Here is a 20,256-nt window from a genome sequence, read left to right as displayed (position 1 = left end):
TTCTATGTTTGCCGCCCTATCACTGTGACCTTAATCCAATTGAACTGCTCTGGGGCAATTTAAAGGATTCAGTGTTTCTTTCAAGACGTGAAACAAATTGTCAACGAAGAAATAGCAACAGTATCACCAGAATTATGGCAGCAATGTGTCAATCATGTGGTAAAGGTGGAAGACGAATACTGGGTTAAAGATGGTCTACAAAGGAAACGTGTTCAACCCATCTTGATTAATCTAGACACTGATGACGACACTGACACTGGTAGCTCTGATTTTGAAGCGGGATTGTCTGACGGTGACTAACGTAAGTGTTGTTATTCTTTAATGCTTTTGAGACATTCCCTTGATATAGACATATGAACCTGACGCCTCCGCTACTGTGACCGGAGGTTATTCACGTGAATTGCACGCTGACCCAACCCCAAAGCTGTTACGTTTACTGCGACTACACCCCGTCTCTTGACACCAAAACAAACAGAAATTGTAATGATAGTTACTTAAGTAACTATTTCCCCAAGTGACAAACAAAGTTAAAACATTTTCTTCTTATTACGTCAAAGGGGATCATTAAGATATACGTTAATGGCATGTGGTCAGTCGGTGTTATTTGGAAGATATTTGACAAAAGGGTGTCCCAAAAGTTGGGTTGACAGACTATAGGTGAAAATAGCAGATACTGGCAACGTGATTCACGTGGTCGGCTATACACTCTTCTTGATCAATAATGATGCTTAATGGAATAATTGCATCACAGACAGAAATGTTGTTCAGTTTACACTACAGAACATTTGACATCATCCAAGTTTTTATGTCATGACAACAGTCAGAAGTACAATAGGCAGCAGGTGTTGCAGACAACAGTCAGAAGTACAATGGGCAGCAGCTGTTGCAGATTCTGGATTTGGTTTGAACAAATTCTGTAGCTGAGTATCATCAGCATAAAGATTGTGATAAAAAATTATGTTTCCCAATGACAAAACCGATCGGTATGGTATACAAAATTAATAGGATTGGTCATAACATTGACCCTTAGGGAACGCCACAATCAAGTGCTGTAGGAGTAGATTAAATTCCGTTTATTGCAACAGTTTGAATTCTGTACTCCAGGTATATAGTGCAGATCGGTGTCCAATCTCATGAGCAATTTGCTGTGATCAATGGTGTCAAACGCACTGCTTGAGTCCAACAGCACGAGCAATGCAACTTCACCGTCGATGCCAAGGCATAGGTCATTCAAGATTCAAGTAGAGCAGTCTTCGTAATATGATGGGCCTATACGCAGATTGAAACTATCAAGAATGTTGATCCAGAATTCGGCAAGAAACAGCCTTTTCAATTAAATAAAAGAAGATTGGATACCGCCGTAAGTCTTTTTAAATTATCAGGATGAGGTCCAGCTTTTTTGATAGTGGTTTAACTAGTGCTGTTTTGAGAACACTTGGCAGACAACCAGAAGACAGTGTAGAGTTGACAGTGAGAACAATGATTGGCAGCGGAACATCAAGGAACTGAAAAAAACAAGTAAGTCGGATTTGGATCCACGGAACAAGTAGTTCGCCTGGCAGTTTTCAGGAGTGAAATGAATCTCAACGTCAGAAAAGGTCAACCAGTGGTCTACATTGGAAGACATTCATGGGACAGTCAGACTGTAGAGCACCCTGGTCAACGTGTAACTGGTCTCGGATTAAGCTAATCTTATCGTGAAAATAGTCTGCGAATGATTGAGCGATCACCGACGTGTCGTTAGAAGAAGGGAGAGGTGATCCAGAATTCTTGCCAATTAATGAGGATAGAAGTTTGAACAAAGTCTTTGCTTGGGACATATTTTCCATTATCTTGGAGTTCAGATGTTTGCGTTTCATCTGCCTACCTACTAGTGATGTCTCATTTCTTTTGGATATATAGATCTGACGGTGGATTTCAAGATGTGTCTTTATCCACGGTCGTTCTGCCTTCCGCTTCTCTGACCTCGCCTTACGAACTTCTGGAGTGAAGTCCCATGAAGATGTTTTCCTGAGCGGTATCTGTCTACTCTTCTTCAGCTTCTTGTGCTTGTCCAGCGATTCCGCCAACACTCATAAAGAGAGATGAGATCTTCAGTCAGAAGGTGGGTGAAGAATAATAACAGACTGCAACAAATCACCACTGAAAGCAGCTCCGTTCAAATTCCGAATATTTCCAAAATAAACAGTTTTTACTTTTGGACATGAAGTGTCTCAGTAAACTGTTTCCCGTAAACAATGAGCTCTAGCTGGTGTATACTAGTCGATGTCGCAGTAAACAATATGCTCTAGCTGGTGTATACAAGTCAATGTCGCAGTAAACAATATGCTCTAGCTGGTGTATACAAGTCAATGTCGCAGTAAACAATGTGCTCTAGCTGGTGTATACAAGTCAATGTCGCAGTAAACAATGTGCTCTAGCTGGTGTATACAAGTCAATGTCGCAGTAAACAATGTGCTCTAGCTGGTGTATACAAGTCAATGTAGCAGTAAACAATGTGCATTAGCTGGTGTATACAAGTCAATGTCGCAGTGAACAATGTGCTCCTGCTGGTGTATACAAGTCAATGTCGCAGTAAACAATGTGCTCTAGCTGGTGTATACAAGTCAATGTCGCAGTAAACAATGTGCTCTAGCTGGTGTATACAAGTCAATGTCGCAGTAAACAATGTGCTCTAGCTGGTGTATACAAGTCAATGTCGCAGTAAACAATGTGCTCTAGCTGGTGTATACAAGTCAATGTCGCAGTAAACAATGTGCTCTAGCTGGTGTATACAAGTCAATGTCGCAGTAAACAATGTGCTCTAGCTGGTGTATACAAGTCAATGTCGCAGTAAACAATGTGCATTAGCTGGTGTATACAAGTCAATGTAAACAATGTGCGCAGTAAACAATGTCGCAATCTCTAGCTGGCTGGTGTGCATAGCTATACAAGTCAATGTCGCAGTAAACAATGTCGCATTAGCTGGTGTATACAAGTCAATGTCGCAGTAAACAATGTGCATTAGCTGGTGTATACAAGTCAATGTCGCAAACAATAAACAATGTGCAATGTCAGTAGCTGGTGTATACAAGTCAATGTCGCAATGTAAAACAATGTGCTCTAGCTGGTGTATACAAGTCAATGTCGCAGTAAACAATGTGCTCTAGCTGGTGTATACAAGTCAATGTCGCAGTAAACAATGTGCACTAGCTGGTGTATACAAGTCAATGTCGCAGTAAACAATGTGCTCTAGCTGGTGTATACAAGTCAATGTCGCAGTGGTGTAAACAATGTGCTCTAGCTGGTGTATACAAGTCAATGTCGCAGTAAACAATGTGCATTAGCTGGTGTATACAAGTCAATGTCGCAGTAAACAATGTGCTCTAGCTGGTGTATACAAGTCAATGTCGCAGTAAACAATGTGCATTAGCTGGTGTATACAAGTCAATGTCGCAGTAAACAATGTGCTCTAGCTGGTGTATACAAGTCAATGTCGCAGTAAACAATGTGCATTAGCTGGTGTATACAAGTCAATGTCGCAGTAAACAATGTGCACTAGCTGGTGTATACAAGTCAATGTCGCAGTAAACAATGTGCTCTAGCTGGTGTATACAAGTCAATGTCGCAGTGAACAATGTGCTCTAGCTGGTGTATACAAGTCAATGTCGCAGTAAACAATGTGCTCTAGCTGTTGTATACAAGTCAATGTCGCAGTAAACAATGTGCATTAGCTGGTGTATACAAGACAATGTCGCAGTAAACAATGTGCTCTAGCTGGTGTATACACGTCAATGTCGCAGTAAACAATGTGCATTAGCTGGTGTATACAAGTCAATGTCGCAGTAAACAATGTGCTCTAGCTGGTGTATACAAGTCAATGTCGCAGTGAACAATGAGCACTAACTGGTGTATACAAGTCAATGTCGCAGTAAACAATGTGCTCTAGCTGGTGTATACAAGTCAATGTCGCAGTAAACAATGTGCTCTAGCTGGTGTATACAATTCAATGTCGCAGTAAACAATGTGCTCTAGCTGGTGTACACAAGTCAATGTCGCAGTAAACCTACTGACTGACTGAGTTTGGTTTTACGATGCTTTTAAGCAATATTCCAGCAACATCACGGCGGGGGACACCAGAAATGGGCTTAACACATCGTACCCATGTGGGGATTCGAACCCGGGTCTTCGGCGTGACGAGCCAACGCTTTAACCTTTAGGCTACCCCACCGCCCCCGCAGTAAACAATGTGCTCTAGCTGGTGTATACAAGTCAATGTCGGAATGAACAATGTGCACTAGCTGGTGTATACAAGTCAATGTCGCAGTAAACAATGTGCTCTAGCTGGTGTATACAAGTCAATGTCGCAATGAACAATGTGCACTAGCTGGTGTATACAAGTCAATGTTGCAGTAAACAATGTGCTCTAGCTGGTGTATACAAGTCAGTGTCACAACGAACAATGTGCACTAGCTGGTGTATACAAGTCAATGTCAGGAAACATCAGGACTAGGTCTGTGCAGCAGAGTTTTACTGTGGTAATGCATGTATTTGAGCAGATTACTGTTTACATTTCATGATTTACAAATGATGCTTGTTCTGACTTGTTTAAGATTCTATATTCTGGATATGATACGATGGAATGGTAGAAACATCAACATGTCAAAGATATAGGTTTTCTGTTTGCCAAGGAGCATTGATCTACGCAATTGGGGATACAATGACATGTGTCAGCGAGCCTGACCACCAATTCCGTTACTCGCCTTCTATGACAAGCAAGAGTTGCTAAAGACCAATTCTAACCCGGATCTTTATGGGTTCTTCCAAGATAGATTACTCTTAGGTTTATTACAGGAAATCATCTTAGTGTCAAAGAAAAGGTTTTTAAGGTAATTGCTATAATAAGCCAGTAGGTTCTTGTACCTGTAGAGACATCACATTAACGTGGACTATGGTTGTTTCTGTATGAACATGTCAGCTGAAAGGCCCAGCTGGGCATTGAGGTGTGTAATAGCCCAGTAGTGACAATAGTGAACCTCAGTTACACTGACAAAATGTTGGGAGGAGAAATCTCACTCTTGTGAGTGCAGCAGCGATGTCAGGAGGAGAAATCCCATCAGTAGCGTTAATGATGTACATCAAGTATGGGATTCCTGTTGTAACTGTTCACTGTGTACAGATTGAGTGCAAGTAGAGCGGAAGGTCGGTATTCCGATCCACACAATCATACCAACAGACATTAACAGATGGTACTTGTCGTTACCCTGGCACCTTGCAATGATCAGCTCGGAGTCTGGGTAGTGTCTCCATGAAGCTGATGACTGGTAAAGCTGAAACTTGACATGCACGGTTTTTCTACCAATGATCCACGACTCCAAAATTTGTTTAAAAGGTTCAAATCCAGTTTTTACCCTTGCCCATGGCAGCAATAACTCACCAGATTATATCCTGTTTTAAAATTTAATGTATTTTGCAGTGTTTTCAGTGAGCAATGATACAGAACAAGTTCTTACAATACTGTTATTTTAAAAAATAACATTTTCCTCATAAACTAAACAAATCTGTGAAACTTAAGGGACTTTGAAGCTAAAAGTCCACATGATCACAAACGATGTAACCTGCAAGAGGTTCCAGATTTGGAAAGACTACTAGCCCATTTCTCATGCCATGTCGTTAGGCTTGACCACTCCAGCAACAGCAGAGGAGCGTTCATTCTTTACACTCTAACTGTCACCGCCTCCGTGGTGTAGTGGGTTCGATCCCTGGCCGCGGCATACCAAAAGACGTTACAATATGGTACTTGTTGGCCCCTGCCAAGTGCTCGGCATTATCGGGTATAACAAGCTAGGACTGGTCGGCTCGGAATCAGTATAATGTGTCTGAGTGGGGTATTCATGCTTAACTGCGGCATGGGATCTCTGTGAGCTAGCACTATAAAAAAACCAAACCCAGCTTAAGTCTGGGCTAGTACAAGCAGCCACACATACAGTCGCATGCACGTCGTCATATGAGCGAAATATTCTTAAGTACGACGTTAAGTCACATTTCACTTCAACTCCGACTCTATCATGAGATTTGGATAGAACAGAACTGTCCTCTATTGCCGTTGACACCAATTTGCTGCTTACAAGAGTACATAAGTCAACTATGTATATTGTCGACGACGGTGGTTTATCTTTAAATGGACGTGGAAGGCGTTATTGTCTTGCTGTTATTGGAAATTTTGGTATTGTTGTCAGGTGTTACAAATCCATTTCACAATTATCTCCAAGAACAGCAAAGATTAATGCAGATTAGTAAAGAAATTCCAGAAGAGTTTAGTTGGTGACACATTAGTGGAAGTTGCGGGTCAGGGTGACTCAATGACATGCTACTCTTTATCATACTCCTGTACAACTCGAACAACATGTGGTCTGACGTTTTCCGTGTTGAAACCTCACTACGGGCCTATCTGTTGCAGAAACGGTAAAGTGGTCATTTGCAAAATCTCGCCCAAGCACCCCACAGCATCCAAGGTCCCTTCAGACACATTCATTGGCGTCCTTGCTACTATCCAACCTCATAACACCCCCACCTAGCACACAGTCCCCTTCCGGCACACATGACCTGATGTACCGTCAACCTATGCCGTGTCGTGTCCGGCCGACAGCTCTCTTATGGAATGACATGTCGACGTGACATCCGCGCCAGAATTGACCATGAGCGGATGCCGTGGACGTCGTCGAACAGATGCACCTCTGTATGCTACTGTACGGGTAGCAAGCTGGAACCGGTGTCGAAGGTGCATGGTTCGAATCCATCGGTCTTGGCGTGGGGACGTTACTGGCGGACGGTCTATAACTGTACTTATTATGATGCCATACATCATCAGTGCCAAACGGTGTTTCCGTTGATCGAATCGAAAAGCGCCGTCAGCCTGCGAGATACCAGACTGAAGTATGCAGGTACATATAGCTCTCAATCATTGCCCCCGAGGCGTGACATATCGAACTTGTTACAGAATGGTGAATGGAGGTATTTCTTCTAACTTCTGCACTTTTTGAGACTGCATTGAGTGGAAATGATAAGCATCTGGTTGTCTGGTCTGTTAAAGTGAACAGTTGGCTACTATTCTTCACGAATATGGATTTTGCAAACATCATCGGTTTTGTTGCGTTATTTGCCCATTTAAACAAAGCTTTCTCTCTGGTGCAAATCCAAACATTCATTCACAAGATAGTCAGTGAAAACATTCCATGTCTCAATAACTTTTGCTACTGAGTATACTTTCAATCCCTGGTTATCTAGCCTTGGCTTAAAGCACTAGTGCTACTTGGTAAATATGTTTACCGCTTACCACTTGTTATTGCCACTGCTATTGTATTTCATCCCGCTGTTTGAATTGATCTGTAACTGTATTTGTACGACCACTCTGCTATATACTGATACTTCCAGATATATGCATTGATTTACAATTGTAAAATCCATTTATTGATTGTACAACATTTCTTTGTTGTTATTATGTTTCTCTACTAGTAACATATAGATGTTTTGATTAACTCGTTGTTTGGTTGGTTATTGGCAGGTAACACACGTCATTCATATTTCACTGCTCACGAATGGTGCGTGGAAGTGCAAAATATCGGGATGTATTAGAGCGGTATCGTCTCATAGATATGCTCGTACACATGCTCGTCAGTGCCCGGAGTGGAGGTGAAGGTAGAATAGTCGTGAGACACGACAGAAGGCTCCGATTGATTTGCCGACCCGCTGGTTGCCGACCGTCTGCAGGCGGTGGGCGGTACAGGTCGCCAGTCCCTGTCATCTGGGTGTGGCTGTGATGGTGGACTCATGTGTCTCCTCTTGTGGTGCTGTCTTTGGCTCCTACGAAATTGAACCATGTGAAATTATCTGTCCACATACATGTGTCAAATTCAGACATCCTTAGAATTTAGATGACGTAAGAGATTGGTTACAGCATGCACGATCAAGATCCAACTTCTGAGTTTCAAGGGGGTGATGACAGATATGTTGGGAAAATACCGTTATGTTTATCTCGATGTGGCAATACAAAATACAGTACGATTGCGGCTTCCTTCAGGTTAAAAGACTGTCGTAATCTGTGATTGATACGTCACTGTATATTGGAAAGAATCCAAGGTACAGTAAACATCACAAACGTAAGAAGAACATATACTACCCATCAAAAGTTTAGACTCACTTAAAGCACTCACTATATGTTATGTATATGTATGTGGTTACATCGAAGATGAATTTCTCCACCAACTTGGGGGAACCAACTGAAAACCTTATGCAGATGAATTGCACAAGGATGATGCTTCAAATTGCGAAAGGCATGAGCAAATGTCGTGCATGTGAACAGATGCGTTTTGGTGTAAAGTTTTGTTAAGAATTCGCCAATTTTCACAGATTTTAATCATTTACTGAACTCATGACAATAATCTTTTCAATGTTACGAATATGTTTTACAATACACCAGTTCATAACTAAACAGTACCTTTAAACAGTATGGAATATTTTGCAAAAAGCTAGTTTAGAACAGTGGACAAGTAAGTGGCTACATTTACACTAGTGAGTCTAAACTTTTGATGGGTAGTATATTTGTGAATTGAAATGGACAATACTAATCCTCGATGTAGCTCACCTCTCCCGAGAGGTCTGTTGTTGTCTGGTGTGTCTTGGAGTCACTCTCCTCGAGCGTTGTGTGATCTGGCTTGTCCTGGTTTGTCAGACCGCGGTTCATGTGCTTGCAGAGAGTATGCGGTTTGGTCCCTTTCCTCTCGACTCCTCTTGCGTTTTCTGTTGTGTTAAGAGACCAATAAATGTTTAAGCGTGAGGAGTGCATGTGTGTTTGTTTGCTGTGTGGAGCCAGGAGGACATGGTTTGCCCGTGTGTGGAGTGAGTAAGTGAATTCAGTTTTACGCCGCACTCAGCACAATTCAAGCTATATGGCGGCGGTCTGTAAATAATCGAGTCTGGACCAGACAATCCGGTGATCAACAGCATGAGCATCGATATGCGCAATTGGATGTGTCAACCAAGCCAGCGAGCCTGACCACCCGATCCCGTTAGTCGCCTCTTACGACAAGCATGGGTTACTGAAGGTTTATTCTAACCCGGACCTTCACGGGTAGCGTCTGTTTGACATACTGTTAACCTCAATATATTTTTTCACACTTGACAGAAAGATATTATTGTTTGTAAAGTTATGTCTCTCCCTGCATGTACGTAATTCTTACACACGTCTTCTTGGAGTTAAACAGCACCTACACAATGTACCGGCGCGCGCAGTAACAACATACGGCCAGGGCGATCAACAGCAGAGCACCGACCACGACTTCTGTGAAAGCTTCAGGTAGAACCACGTGAGACGCTGAAAAAGGTAGATATGTCTATCTGGAAATAGGTCTGGAGATAGATCTACCTGGAAATAGGTCTGGAGATAGATCTACCTGGAAATAGGTCTGGAGATAGATCTACCTGGAAAGTCAGAACAATTCAAATGCTCCTCACTCGCAGTCGAATCTGATTTTAAAGTTTTGCGTATTCCATCGATCCTTGCTCTCCACGCTCAGTGAAAACGCCATTTGTAAAGACGTATGTTGACCTTCCATGTAGTTTAAACTTAGCAGTGTCTTCCTAAGTCACCAACTACTTGACATTAACGCCTGTCGTGTTTTCTATTAATGTGTTGTCTTAAGCAAATGTTGCATGGTGATGCGGCTGAAGATACTGGACACATTACCCTTCTGCCAGGTATGGATCGAACATATACTGTGGCAGTAATAAATTATTTTTTACTTTTTATCAGTTTTTGTCCATCAGATGAGCATAAAGGCCATGTTTCTGTTTTCCCTTTCAACATATTTGCTTTTTGCGTACCCACAGTTTGTTATGTTTTCTTCTGACCGTATGTATTTCGGAGTCTTTAGTTGAACGCCCAGGAATGTTGTTAGCTATGGTTGCTGTTGTTATTAGCAATTACATTGTGAATTCTACCACACGCTGGGGTCAGGGGTCAGGGGTCAGGGGTCTCTATTCAGACTGTGACAATCGTGACACTGTTCCACATGTACGTGGCTTGATTTAATTAGAGATAAACCTACCTATTGTGGAAAATCAGATATAACGAATTATAATAATAGTTTAAATTTCATTTAAAACCGAACGCGTAGCGTGAGGTTTTAAATGAACAATTTAGAGCTATTATAATTTCGTTATATACCTCTGATTTTCCCACACAGTAGGTTTATCTCCATTCTACCATGACAATTTTATGAACAATTTCAGGTGGAGCTCTTTCTTTGGTCAATACGTGAAGCGGCCTCGCATTCCAATCTCAAGTGGCATCGCCCGAAACGGGGTGATTGGTGGAAACCGTCAATGACTAACAAACTCCAGATTCAGTAATAACAAATCACGTTTTGTTTTTTCAATGCATCAATCACCAATCATTAACTGATAAGTTGGAAAACATATAGCAAATAAGTTTAAAAAGCTTGGTTCACATTTGAAAATTCCACAGTAGACCCTTACCCCACCAGAATAATGGCAGCAACCTCATGGCCTTGACCTTTTCTCGGAAGTCCTTGTTTACATTTACGTGCAAATTTGGAAAGATGCGACAGGAGAGCCTCTGACAGTTTGCGCAAGGTTAACCTGATTGTATGACTGAAATAGTCTTTGATATCTAATTACTGGTACTGGTACAAAATTTAAGAGTAGGGGCGCTTTTGCTGTAACGAGAAGTCCGTGTTGTACCGAATTTAGATACTGTTGAATTTTGCGCCCTGTCAACTTGACGATTTCACGCACCTCTACGTCTGCGTGCGACAGCTGTGGTGACTCTTACACACTCATGTGTGTACTTTGTGCTCAAATTCGATTCTACGGATATTATTTTCTACATTTTGGAAAGTGTTTTGTGACCTAGTGGCTTCAAAGTGTAGTGAATTCAAATTGAATCGGATTCGCTGGCATGTTCGGGAGTCTGTTGACAAAGAGCCAGATTTGTGGTGATATTTCCGAAAGGATGGATCAGGACACGAGGGTGTACCTCTGGCATAAACACGGTAAGGTAATTAATTATACTTTAATAGACTACTTTAGATCAAGCAGTTTAATGGATAAGAGGGATCATGACTAAGCTAAATAACTTTTCAACGATATTATACTTTTAGAAAAAAAATATGTTGGGCTAAACAGAACGGTTTGCAGATTCTGTAATTGTGTTTTACTACCGCTAAATTTGAAACAGTGCAAATTTCAAAATATCATTTTGTTTGAATTGATAACCCAACTGTTTATTTATGTGGACGGAAGGCATTACAATTTCTTCGGCGTTCGATGTTAATGCATCCTCCGTTACCGGATCAAGATCAGTGGCGATATCGCTGACGAAAGCTGATAATAAATTTAACACGGAAATTATGTAGCAGTCTATTGCTGGATCTATTCTGACATAACATAAAATCAACGTAAACATATTTGTTTTTGTGGAATTTTTATTCGTAAAGCAGACGATGTTTTGATCTTGTTCGACTGAATATTTGTTTCCATGCTTTCGAAGTACTTTTGTATGTATAAACACCTATTGCTGTGATTTACGCAAGTTGTGAGTCGAGCCCGTCATCGCTAAATCCATCTTTAAAGACATATGTGTAATTTCCGACAGCAAAATCGCCGTAATTTATCGATGCATCGGTGGGTTGTTTGGTGTCCGCCATGTTAGTGGGCAGACAAAAATAGTGCATTACCGTAAACCATGTATGATTGCGCACGGAAAACAGAGACCTGTATAACGTGATTATATACCTCTGAATGACTTTAATTAACCAATCACAATCCAGTGTTTACTGAAGTCATGGTAGAATGTGGCTTCACTGTGTGAATATCCGTGTTTTCAAGATGAACACTTGACTTTCCCGTGCATGTGTTTGTGGCAGGACAGGTTCACCTTTTCAGAAACACCGGGTATTCCCACCTGGTGATTCGTAACCATATGCTTGTGGTAAAAGGGACTCTTCCTTTAACGCGGGTATTTCGTATTATCATGGGGAGATTTTGTCGCCTATGTGTTTATGGTATCTACATAGTCGTTGCATGGTTTGTAGTGTTACATATGTGTCGTGCTGTATTTTCAAGAGATTACGATCCTCAGTGACTGTAAAGAGACACATGTCGTCGCTTCAACCATCATGTGTCTGGGTCTGTCTGGTTCGTAAAGCGTTCCATAATGAACACATTGTAAACAGTACTTACTGATTTTACAATCAGAGGCTAGTTTAGATCCGACGTTGTCTGTTGATTTTGTGCTGTCAGCACAAGGTTGGCATGTTTTAAATCTGAGAAGGTCTGTGTTGGAGCGGTAGGTTCCTCGGGGGCAAAGGGTGCAGGTCGTGGTGCCAGGTGTTTTCAGGTCATAGCCATCGGGACAGAAGACTGGAAGAGTCACAAGACATCACCTAATTGATTTGACTTTGTTACGAAATAAGCGTGGTTAGAACATGTGGCAGAAGTAAATCCTAACTCATAATTTGGCTACTGGCGTATTCAGAGACTATTTGACTGTCAACATGTCCTGGCCTGGAAATGTCGACTAAATGCAAGAAAGATATGAAGTGATTGCGACAACTGCACCTCCAGGTGTTCTGTATGTATATCGAGCCAGAGTCACAGTTTGGGAAGCGGTGGTTGAAGATTCTCATTAACTGGTGTGACGATTACTCATTACTGTCAACTCACAGATACATCCAGTGGCGTTCACGGTGCCGGTGCCGCTGGTGCTGTAGCTGCTGTTGCAAGACAAACACTGATCTTGGAGGTCCTGAGGTTGATATTGCCCAACAGGACATGGGTAACACGTGTTGTCGGTCGCATTTCTGTAGTTGCCCGCTGTGCATATTCCTGAAAACATGATGGAAATACAGTCACAGTGGAAACTGTTCAAAGGGTGTCTTAGAAACTTCATTTATCCCAAATAGCATACTGTTTCAATGTGTCCAAAATACCTCGAAACTCAAGTGCCCCGTTCCACAAATCGATGACTTAAGAAAATTGTAGCGAAATATCGTTATTTATCATACAATGGATAGTGTTCTCGGCAGGATAAAGCCAACGGATATTTTCGGTATCCGTTGGGGTCATATACGGATATCGATGCAAATTAGAGAGGTCATACGCAAATTTCAAGGACTACTTTCACAGTGTAAACAAACATGGCGTCAAACGTCGGCGGTCGTGTCCGGATAGAGGGGTTTCAGTGCCCATGATGCAGTGCGCGGCCGCCATGTTGGTTGTCAACCTTGGAAGCGCGAAAAGTAAACAAGTGCGATATTCCACCTGATGCCGATATGCCCGTTTCATGCGCGGTGTTTGAATGTAGTAATCGTGCAACCCGAGACACAAGAAGAGATTTTTCAGATTCCCAGCTATTATTAGTAATAGCGATGAGAAAACAAGAGATCTCAGTCAGAAACGGCGCCGTTTGTGGTTTGCAGCTGTTAATCGGGAGGATCTTGCATTCAAGGATACCAAATACATGCGTGTGTGCAGCGATCATTTTGTTGGTGGTAAGTACAATATGTGACTATAGCCGGTAACTCTGCGTAATACGATAGTAGGTTCGGTTGTCTTACTAATCAAACTCGTTATCCTGTCAGTAGTAGTATGACACCGATAGAAGGAATTATCTGTCTTTCCAAACCAGCTCTGGCGTGACGAAATTATTCGTTTCTGCGTCGACATGATCAATTCAATACACGAATTTTAACCCACTTCGCTGAATTATATAAGGCCACAATATATGAAATAGTCCAGGTGATCTGTGACATATCAGGCTAAATTGAGGCTGTCACCGATAATTTAACAGTAGGAACATGCCTGAACTCTGCATGCCTCCATACTGCAGTACAGTTATGCAGTTAACACCACAAGACAATAATTGTGTAATATTGTGATGATGACGATAATAATCAAATAATCTCCTCCATTCTCTTCTTCATCCCGATTGGATACCAACTTTGAAACTTGGCTATGGCAAGGCTGACAATGACAACAAGGGTTCTCGTTTCTTCCGTCTGCAGGTAAAGTAAGGGGACCGTTCATAATTTATGGCTGGGGGGTGATGGCGATGATTTTAAGGGGTTCACCCATTTTTATTTTGTTCTGAGGAGGTGGGAGGGGTCAGCAATTTTGTACACAAATTTCTTGGGGGTCAGCAATTTTGTACATGGAAATATTTAATAATTAGGCTTAAAAAATATGGGAAGGGGGGTAATTAATTTTGTACATGACATGCAGAGGGGGGTCACTTACTTTGTGCATAAATTTTAGGGGTGTCAGTCACATTGTTCATGGTTCTCGAAAAAAATCATCATCACCCCCCTGGCCATAATTTATGAAGGGTCCCTAAACATGTTTGATATTTTTTATGTATGTATATTTCATATGTTACTGACTTGTGACACTTAATTAAATGAAATGTTTCTGTCTTTCTGTTCATTTTGAAATTCCTTGAACATGCAAAAGAAGTCAAATTGAGGGGTGCAAGGTTAATCGATTTTTGCTGTAGTATGTAACACAGATATTCCCCTCAATCTTAAATTATTTACATCATATATATAAGGTTTATTGTAAGGACTTGTGTTCTTTGTCATTTAGGAGCGCAAGGAAGCATCAAGACTCCGGAACCTGCGGTTTGATCTTGAAGTTGAAGAGGAACTTTGTGAGGCAGAATCAGACACTGAACCAGTAGATCAAGAGCATGATATTACACCCGAACAGGAACTTAAAAGTTGCAAAATTGAAATTGACATTCTTAAGTCAGAAAATGAATCTTTAAAACATGAGAATAATCTACTTAAGAAGATAGTTCATAAAATGAAAGCAAATAATACTGAAGACTTTGAAGGTGATGATGATAAAGTACGATATTATACTGGTCCGCCTTCTTTTGTAACACTAATTGCATTGTTCAATCTTGTATCATATGGAATTTGTCAGTCTTCACATTCATCTCTGACAAAGTTTCAAAAGTTAATTATTACATTAATGAGACTCAGACTGAATTTACCCACTCTTGACCTAAGTTACAGGTTTGGGGTCAGCAAAGCTACAATTTCCAGGACATTTAATCAGGTTATGGATGTCTTCTACATCAACTTGAAACAACTTGTGTTCTGGCCAGATAGAGAGGATTTATGGAGAACGATGCCAGTGGTATTCAGAAGGTATTTTGGACGCAGAGTGTCTGTTATTATAGACTGTTTTGAGATTTTTAGTGATAGACCATCCAATTTGACAGCTAGAACCCAGACATGGTCAACGTACAAGCATCATAATACTGTAAAATATTTTATTGGCATCACTCCCCAAGGTTCTGTAAGTTACATTTCTGAGGGATGGGGAGGTCGTGTAAGTGATAAGTATTTAACAAATAATAGTGATTTCACCAATCATCTTCTCCACGCTGATATAGTATTAGCAGATAGAGGCTTTGATATACAAGAAATTATTGGTTCTGTAGGAGCGGAGTTAAGGATTCCAGCATTTACACGAGGTAAACCACAGTTAAGTGGCACTGAAGTAGAGGAAACAAGAAAAATTGCCAATGTAAGAATTCATGTTGAAAGAGTTATTGGTAGTGTCCGTCAAAAATACATGATCCTCAGTAGCACTATTCCCATTGATTACCTAATGACAAAGTGTAATGAAACTGATCCATTACTTGACAAGCTTGTCCATGTTTGCTGTGCACTTACCAAAATGTGTCCATCAGTTGTTCCATTTGAGTGAAGGCTACTTATATCTTGTGAGACTTACAAAAGATGAAAAACATAAATGAAAGGTCAAATGTGTTTAATGTTTGCATATTTAGCACTCGGTGATACACCCACCTTGACATGTTTAATGGCGACTAGAACCACATTGTAGTTTGCATCTGATATACTATTATCTGAAAATTATGTAATCTATGTTTCTAACATGACCATGATCAATGTTGTTCACTTCAAGTTTTAAAAAGGTATTATTTGATAACTTCATCATTAATGATCATAGATGTGTTCAGATTGAATTAAGTTTAAAAAGTCACTGGCAAGGAGGGCTAGTTATGTAAAACTGTCGCTTGCCCATATCATACTTCACAGGCCCTGCAAAATATCAATATTAGCATGCACATTGGCCAGGCCTGGTATTATGCTTGGTAATTACAGATGGTAGGTTATTGTCAACCCTTTGAAACAATACATTTGTATTGTAGTAATGGTTCCTAACTTCTTTTGCGCAATGCTGTTAACATTTTCTATATGGTGATCTTCGTGTGGCAAGAGATAATATATATCACTAAACTTTTGAGGACAGACTTTTAACACCTTAATCATGTTAATAAATGACTTCATCATATTCATGTACATTAAACAAAGAACAAATTATCTGATATACTGAGCCAGTTCGGACAGCTTTGCTTTAACAGTATATTACTGGCCCGATTCACAATCAGCTAGCATTTGGCTAGCAGGCAAGTAGCTATTTCAAACACTGTGTTGTGTTGTCATTATTCAAGCAGATCATATGTCACAAAATTATTTGTAAGTGAAATCACATCTTATTCAAATGACTTTACTGATATTTTGTTTCACACAATAATTCAGCTGCATAATTATCCCAGCAACTATTGATGTCATAGACCATTTCACAAACCAATGGAAAATATTTCATACACAAGTCTATGAGTTACTGCTCAAATGTACAATCTGTCAATTCTAGTAATAAAACTATTCTTAACGTGCTGAAACATTATCTGTGATTATTTTTGTTCTATGTTGGCCTTGGTGTAGTGCCAACAAAATATGACATCAATATCATTTTGAAAACAAGTTCAATAAAGAGGTGGTGTGTCATCACAGACACAGAACAAGTTGCTTGGTGTCAGCGAGGCTTGAGACACATAAGTAAAGTTATACTGATAAGATATTGTTCATGAAACATCACTCTTCACTATTGTGTTTCCGCTTCTTTCTTGTGTTATTTGTAGAACAGTGTTTACAATACCATTTCCCTTTCGGTTTTCGCACAAGACCAACACACTTGAAGTGAAACCATCTCACTGTACATTCTTTCCCATCACAGCCAATATACCTCCTTCCATCTTCTGGCTTCTGGCATGTACAAAACACTTCCTTGTCGACTCTTTCTTCAGCAACCCTTGTACATGTGTTCAAGAAATGGCGTGCAACAATCTCTGGTAGAATAATGGATGTGAAGAACTGCATTGCATGATCAGCTACTGGTTTCAAAAATACCATACAAGGTGTAATTCTTTCCACAAATATATCATTGTTTGTCCAAACAACAAAGTCACAGTAATCATGATTAGTTACAAATAGCTGTGTTTGCACCTGGTAATAATACTGACTGTCCCTTTTTAATTGCAGTGACCCATTAATCTCCTCTAAGTAAACTATGTTACTATCAACAAAGTCATCCTTTGCACAGAATGGACACTTAATCTCAAGACAGCCCCTTCCAGAACAGCCAGTCAACAATACCATCAGGAGTTGCCCCAAGATGTGGATACTCACAGCTGAGGAATAAGCCACATTCCTCAACACTGAAGTTATGGTGACGCTCAGAAGACAATTTCTCATAGGTGTCCCTAGCTGTTACTTCATGGCTACATCCCCATCTCGTAGCTGGATTAGAAAACTTGACCTCCGTCGGGTAACAGATGTGGCGAAGTAAACTCCTCGAAGGGTCAGACAGTGATGTACGATTGACACTCTTCATCTTTGATGCTGTTATACAACCAGCCCTGAACTGAAACCAAACTGGGGAACACGCTTGGTTTCTTGTTGCTGCTTCCACTGCTGAAACCTCCTCTGCTGTAATGTTTAGTTGATTTATAACGTTGTGACAGTGTAGCAAAACATCACTGTATGGGATGCCAACCATACTTTCATCAAATAGTTCAGTGATCACTTGAGGAAATTGTTGTTGTAATGGTACAGGTACATACTGATCACTGTAATCACTATGAACCGCAAGACAAGATGGTTTATCTGCATTAATAGTGTGAAGGAAATTGTCAAAACTGACGGTAGATGTAGGTTTTAACTCCTTGATATGTTTAGCACTTGATGAAGTCAAACATGTCGTAGAACCTTCAATTAACAGGTCAAGTTTCTTTTTCAAAGTCTTTGATGAGGTGAAATCAATCTTTCTTAGACATGCATAGTTAACCTTTTTAAGAGAAGCTGGAAGTTTCCAGTATGCAGGTTGCTGTGTGACAGTGTCGGTTTCTCTTAATCTCACAATAGCTTCAACAGCTAACATCATACTTGCCACATGTGAGCATGATTCACCCAAACCCGCCATACAGTTACAATGAGCTGATAAAACTGTGCCAGCGTCATCAGTGATAAACCAGGGCTGCAATGGAGCTTCATTCAAGCGCTGGGAATGCATAACCTGTGAAAATACAGTGCAGGAATTAATTTTTGTTCAGACATAATGCTATATGATATTAAGAAATTGATTGAAATGTGGCAGTTTTACTAAACCAAGGCTTTTCATCGCAGCACACTGAAGGCAATTAGTATGTACAAAATTTTATTAACACGCTAAAGACATTTTGGATTTTGTATCAACATTATCTCTACTGTTAAATCAGTGTAAAGGTAACTAAAATATTGTTGTACTCTACACAGGTTTGCCACAGATGACGAAAGTTCAAATTCCATACTTTCCCTGACTTATCCCTGACCAATTTGATTTTTCACTGATCAAAATTAAAAGAAAACAAATAAAATTTCGGCCTCCAACCTCCCCCTACAGCCGACCTTTCTATCCATTGTACTTAAGACAAAGTGATCAAACAAACACAGAGTTCAATCTAACATCAAGATGAAGTGTATGACACAGAAATATTACCTCTGGCAAACTCTGACACATAAGTTTTGATTTTCTTTTTTAATTTCAATGTGTTCATTTTAAAGTCCCTGTTGCAAGATTGAGGATCACCTCCAGGAAAAGGGTGACTTTGTATAGTATAAAATCTTACTGGTAGAAATACTGACATTTTCAAAAAAAAAAAGAACACACAAAGAACATAGACATTGATAGTAAGAGGTCAAAAACAGTAGCTGGGACAGTATTTGAGTCAAACCCAAACATAAAAAGTTCAGCAGAGAGCTTCAGATTGAATATTTGGTCACATTTCTGTGTCAAACATCCTTGAAAGATATTCCAAAATATGTCTACAAATGGACACTGCCAAAACAAGTAAATTAAAGTTCATAATACCAATATCTATACAAAAACACATTTAATACAGACATGGAACTCAAATTCATACAATCGTTGCCTCAGTGAAGTTTAAAAAGAACTAGTTTTCCCTGACTTTTTTCCAAAACTTCAATTTTCACTGACTTTTGTAACAAAATTCCCTGATCTTGGAAAAATTATTTCTTCCCCGACTTTTCCCTGACCTGTGGCAACCCTGCTAAATAAACAGAGCCTATGTTATGTTTAGAATATTATCATTGTATATTTGCAAACACACATTTGTTGATGTAGGTAAATTATTGTTTACTTACTTTTGACATCACGACATGAATGGCCTTTCCATCTTGGACGGATAAATGCACATATGAGACGATGTCTCGTACCCAGCCACAAACAAATCTGTCATATGCTTCCAGACTCCTATAGTTTCTCATATCGGATAAACTATAAAAAGGGCTAGGGCTGAACACCACATAGTTCACGATGTCGACATAGTTTGTTGCCGGCAAATACTTGTGGTCGTCACTCCATTCCGATCTGGGAATACTGTACGGATCTTCGTTGTCTATCACAATAGTCTTCTCGATATATCGTATGCGAGATGCTTTATCCAGTTAGTTTGCATAATTCTCCATGACAGATGGTTAGATGACGGACTGAAGCAGACAGACGTATGCGTAGACGATAGTTGCTAGTGACGCTATGGTTGCTGGGGACGCGAATGACAACCAACATGGCGGCGCGCACGGAATCACGGGATAACTCTGAAACCCCGCTGTTGACGGTCGTTGTTACGGTACTGTCAATGCTTTGATCCCAAAAAAATCATGCCTGGTTATGATAGATGGAATAGATTATAAAGCGAAGATAGAAATTCATAGGCTTACGAAGATACCAACATCAGTTCCCCGGCCGAGTCGGACTGTCAGTGTTAGCAAGAGAACGGCATAGGTGCACAATGTCACGCGAACATTAAAGCGTATTTTGTTGTTC

At 40.4% G+C, this 20,256-nt stretch overlaps 1 protein-coding gene across 2 annotated transcripts in view; it reads right to left on the bottom strand.

Annotated features, from left to right (window-relative positions):
• Positions 1–7,429: 7,429 nt before the first annotated feature.
• Positions 7,430–20,256, bottom strand: part of LOC124262986 (signal peptide, CUB and EGF-like domain-containing protein 1) — a 28,120-nt gene continuing 15,293 nt past the window's right edge. Inside the window, exons 3-7 of one of the 2 annotated variants that reach the window (XM_046697603.1) lie at positions 12,724–12,885; positions 12,241–12,420; positions 9,250–9,352; positions 8,624–8,778; positions 7,720–7,842 (exon numbers count right to left, since the gene is read on the bottom strand). In XM_046697603.1, the coding sequence (XP_046553559.1) occupies positions 8,664–8,778; positions 9,250–9,352; positions 12,241–12,420; positions 12,724–12,885 (560 nt within the window). In that variant the 3' untranslated portion in view covers positions 7,720–7,842; positions 8,624–8,663. Of the gene's footprint in view, positions 7,843–8,623; positions 8,779–9,249; positions 9,353–12,240; positions 12,421–12,723; positions 12,886–20,256 lie in introns of both variants that reach the window. The other variant, XM_046697602.1, reaches the window with a different exon arrangement.

Source organism: Haliotis rubra, unplaced genomic scaffold (assembly GCF_003918875.1).
Source record: "Haliotis rubra isolate DU_JTF1 unplaced genomic scaffold, ASM391887v1 Scf862, whole genome shotgun sequence".
Classification (NCBI taxonomy): Eukaryota; Metazoa; Mollusca; class Gastropoda; order Lepetellida; family Haliotidae; genus Haliotis; species Haliotis rubra.
The sequence above is the reverse complement of the archived record's forward strand: the minus strand, read 5'-3'. Positions and strand labels throughout refer to the sequence as shown.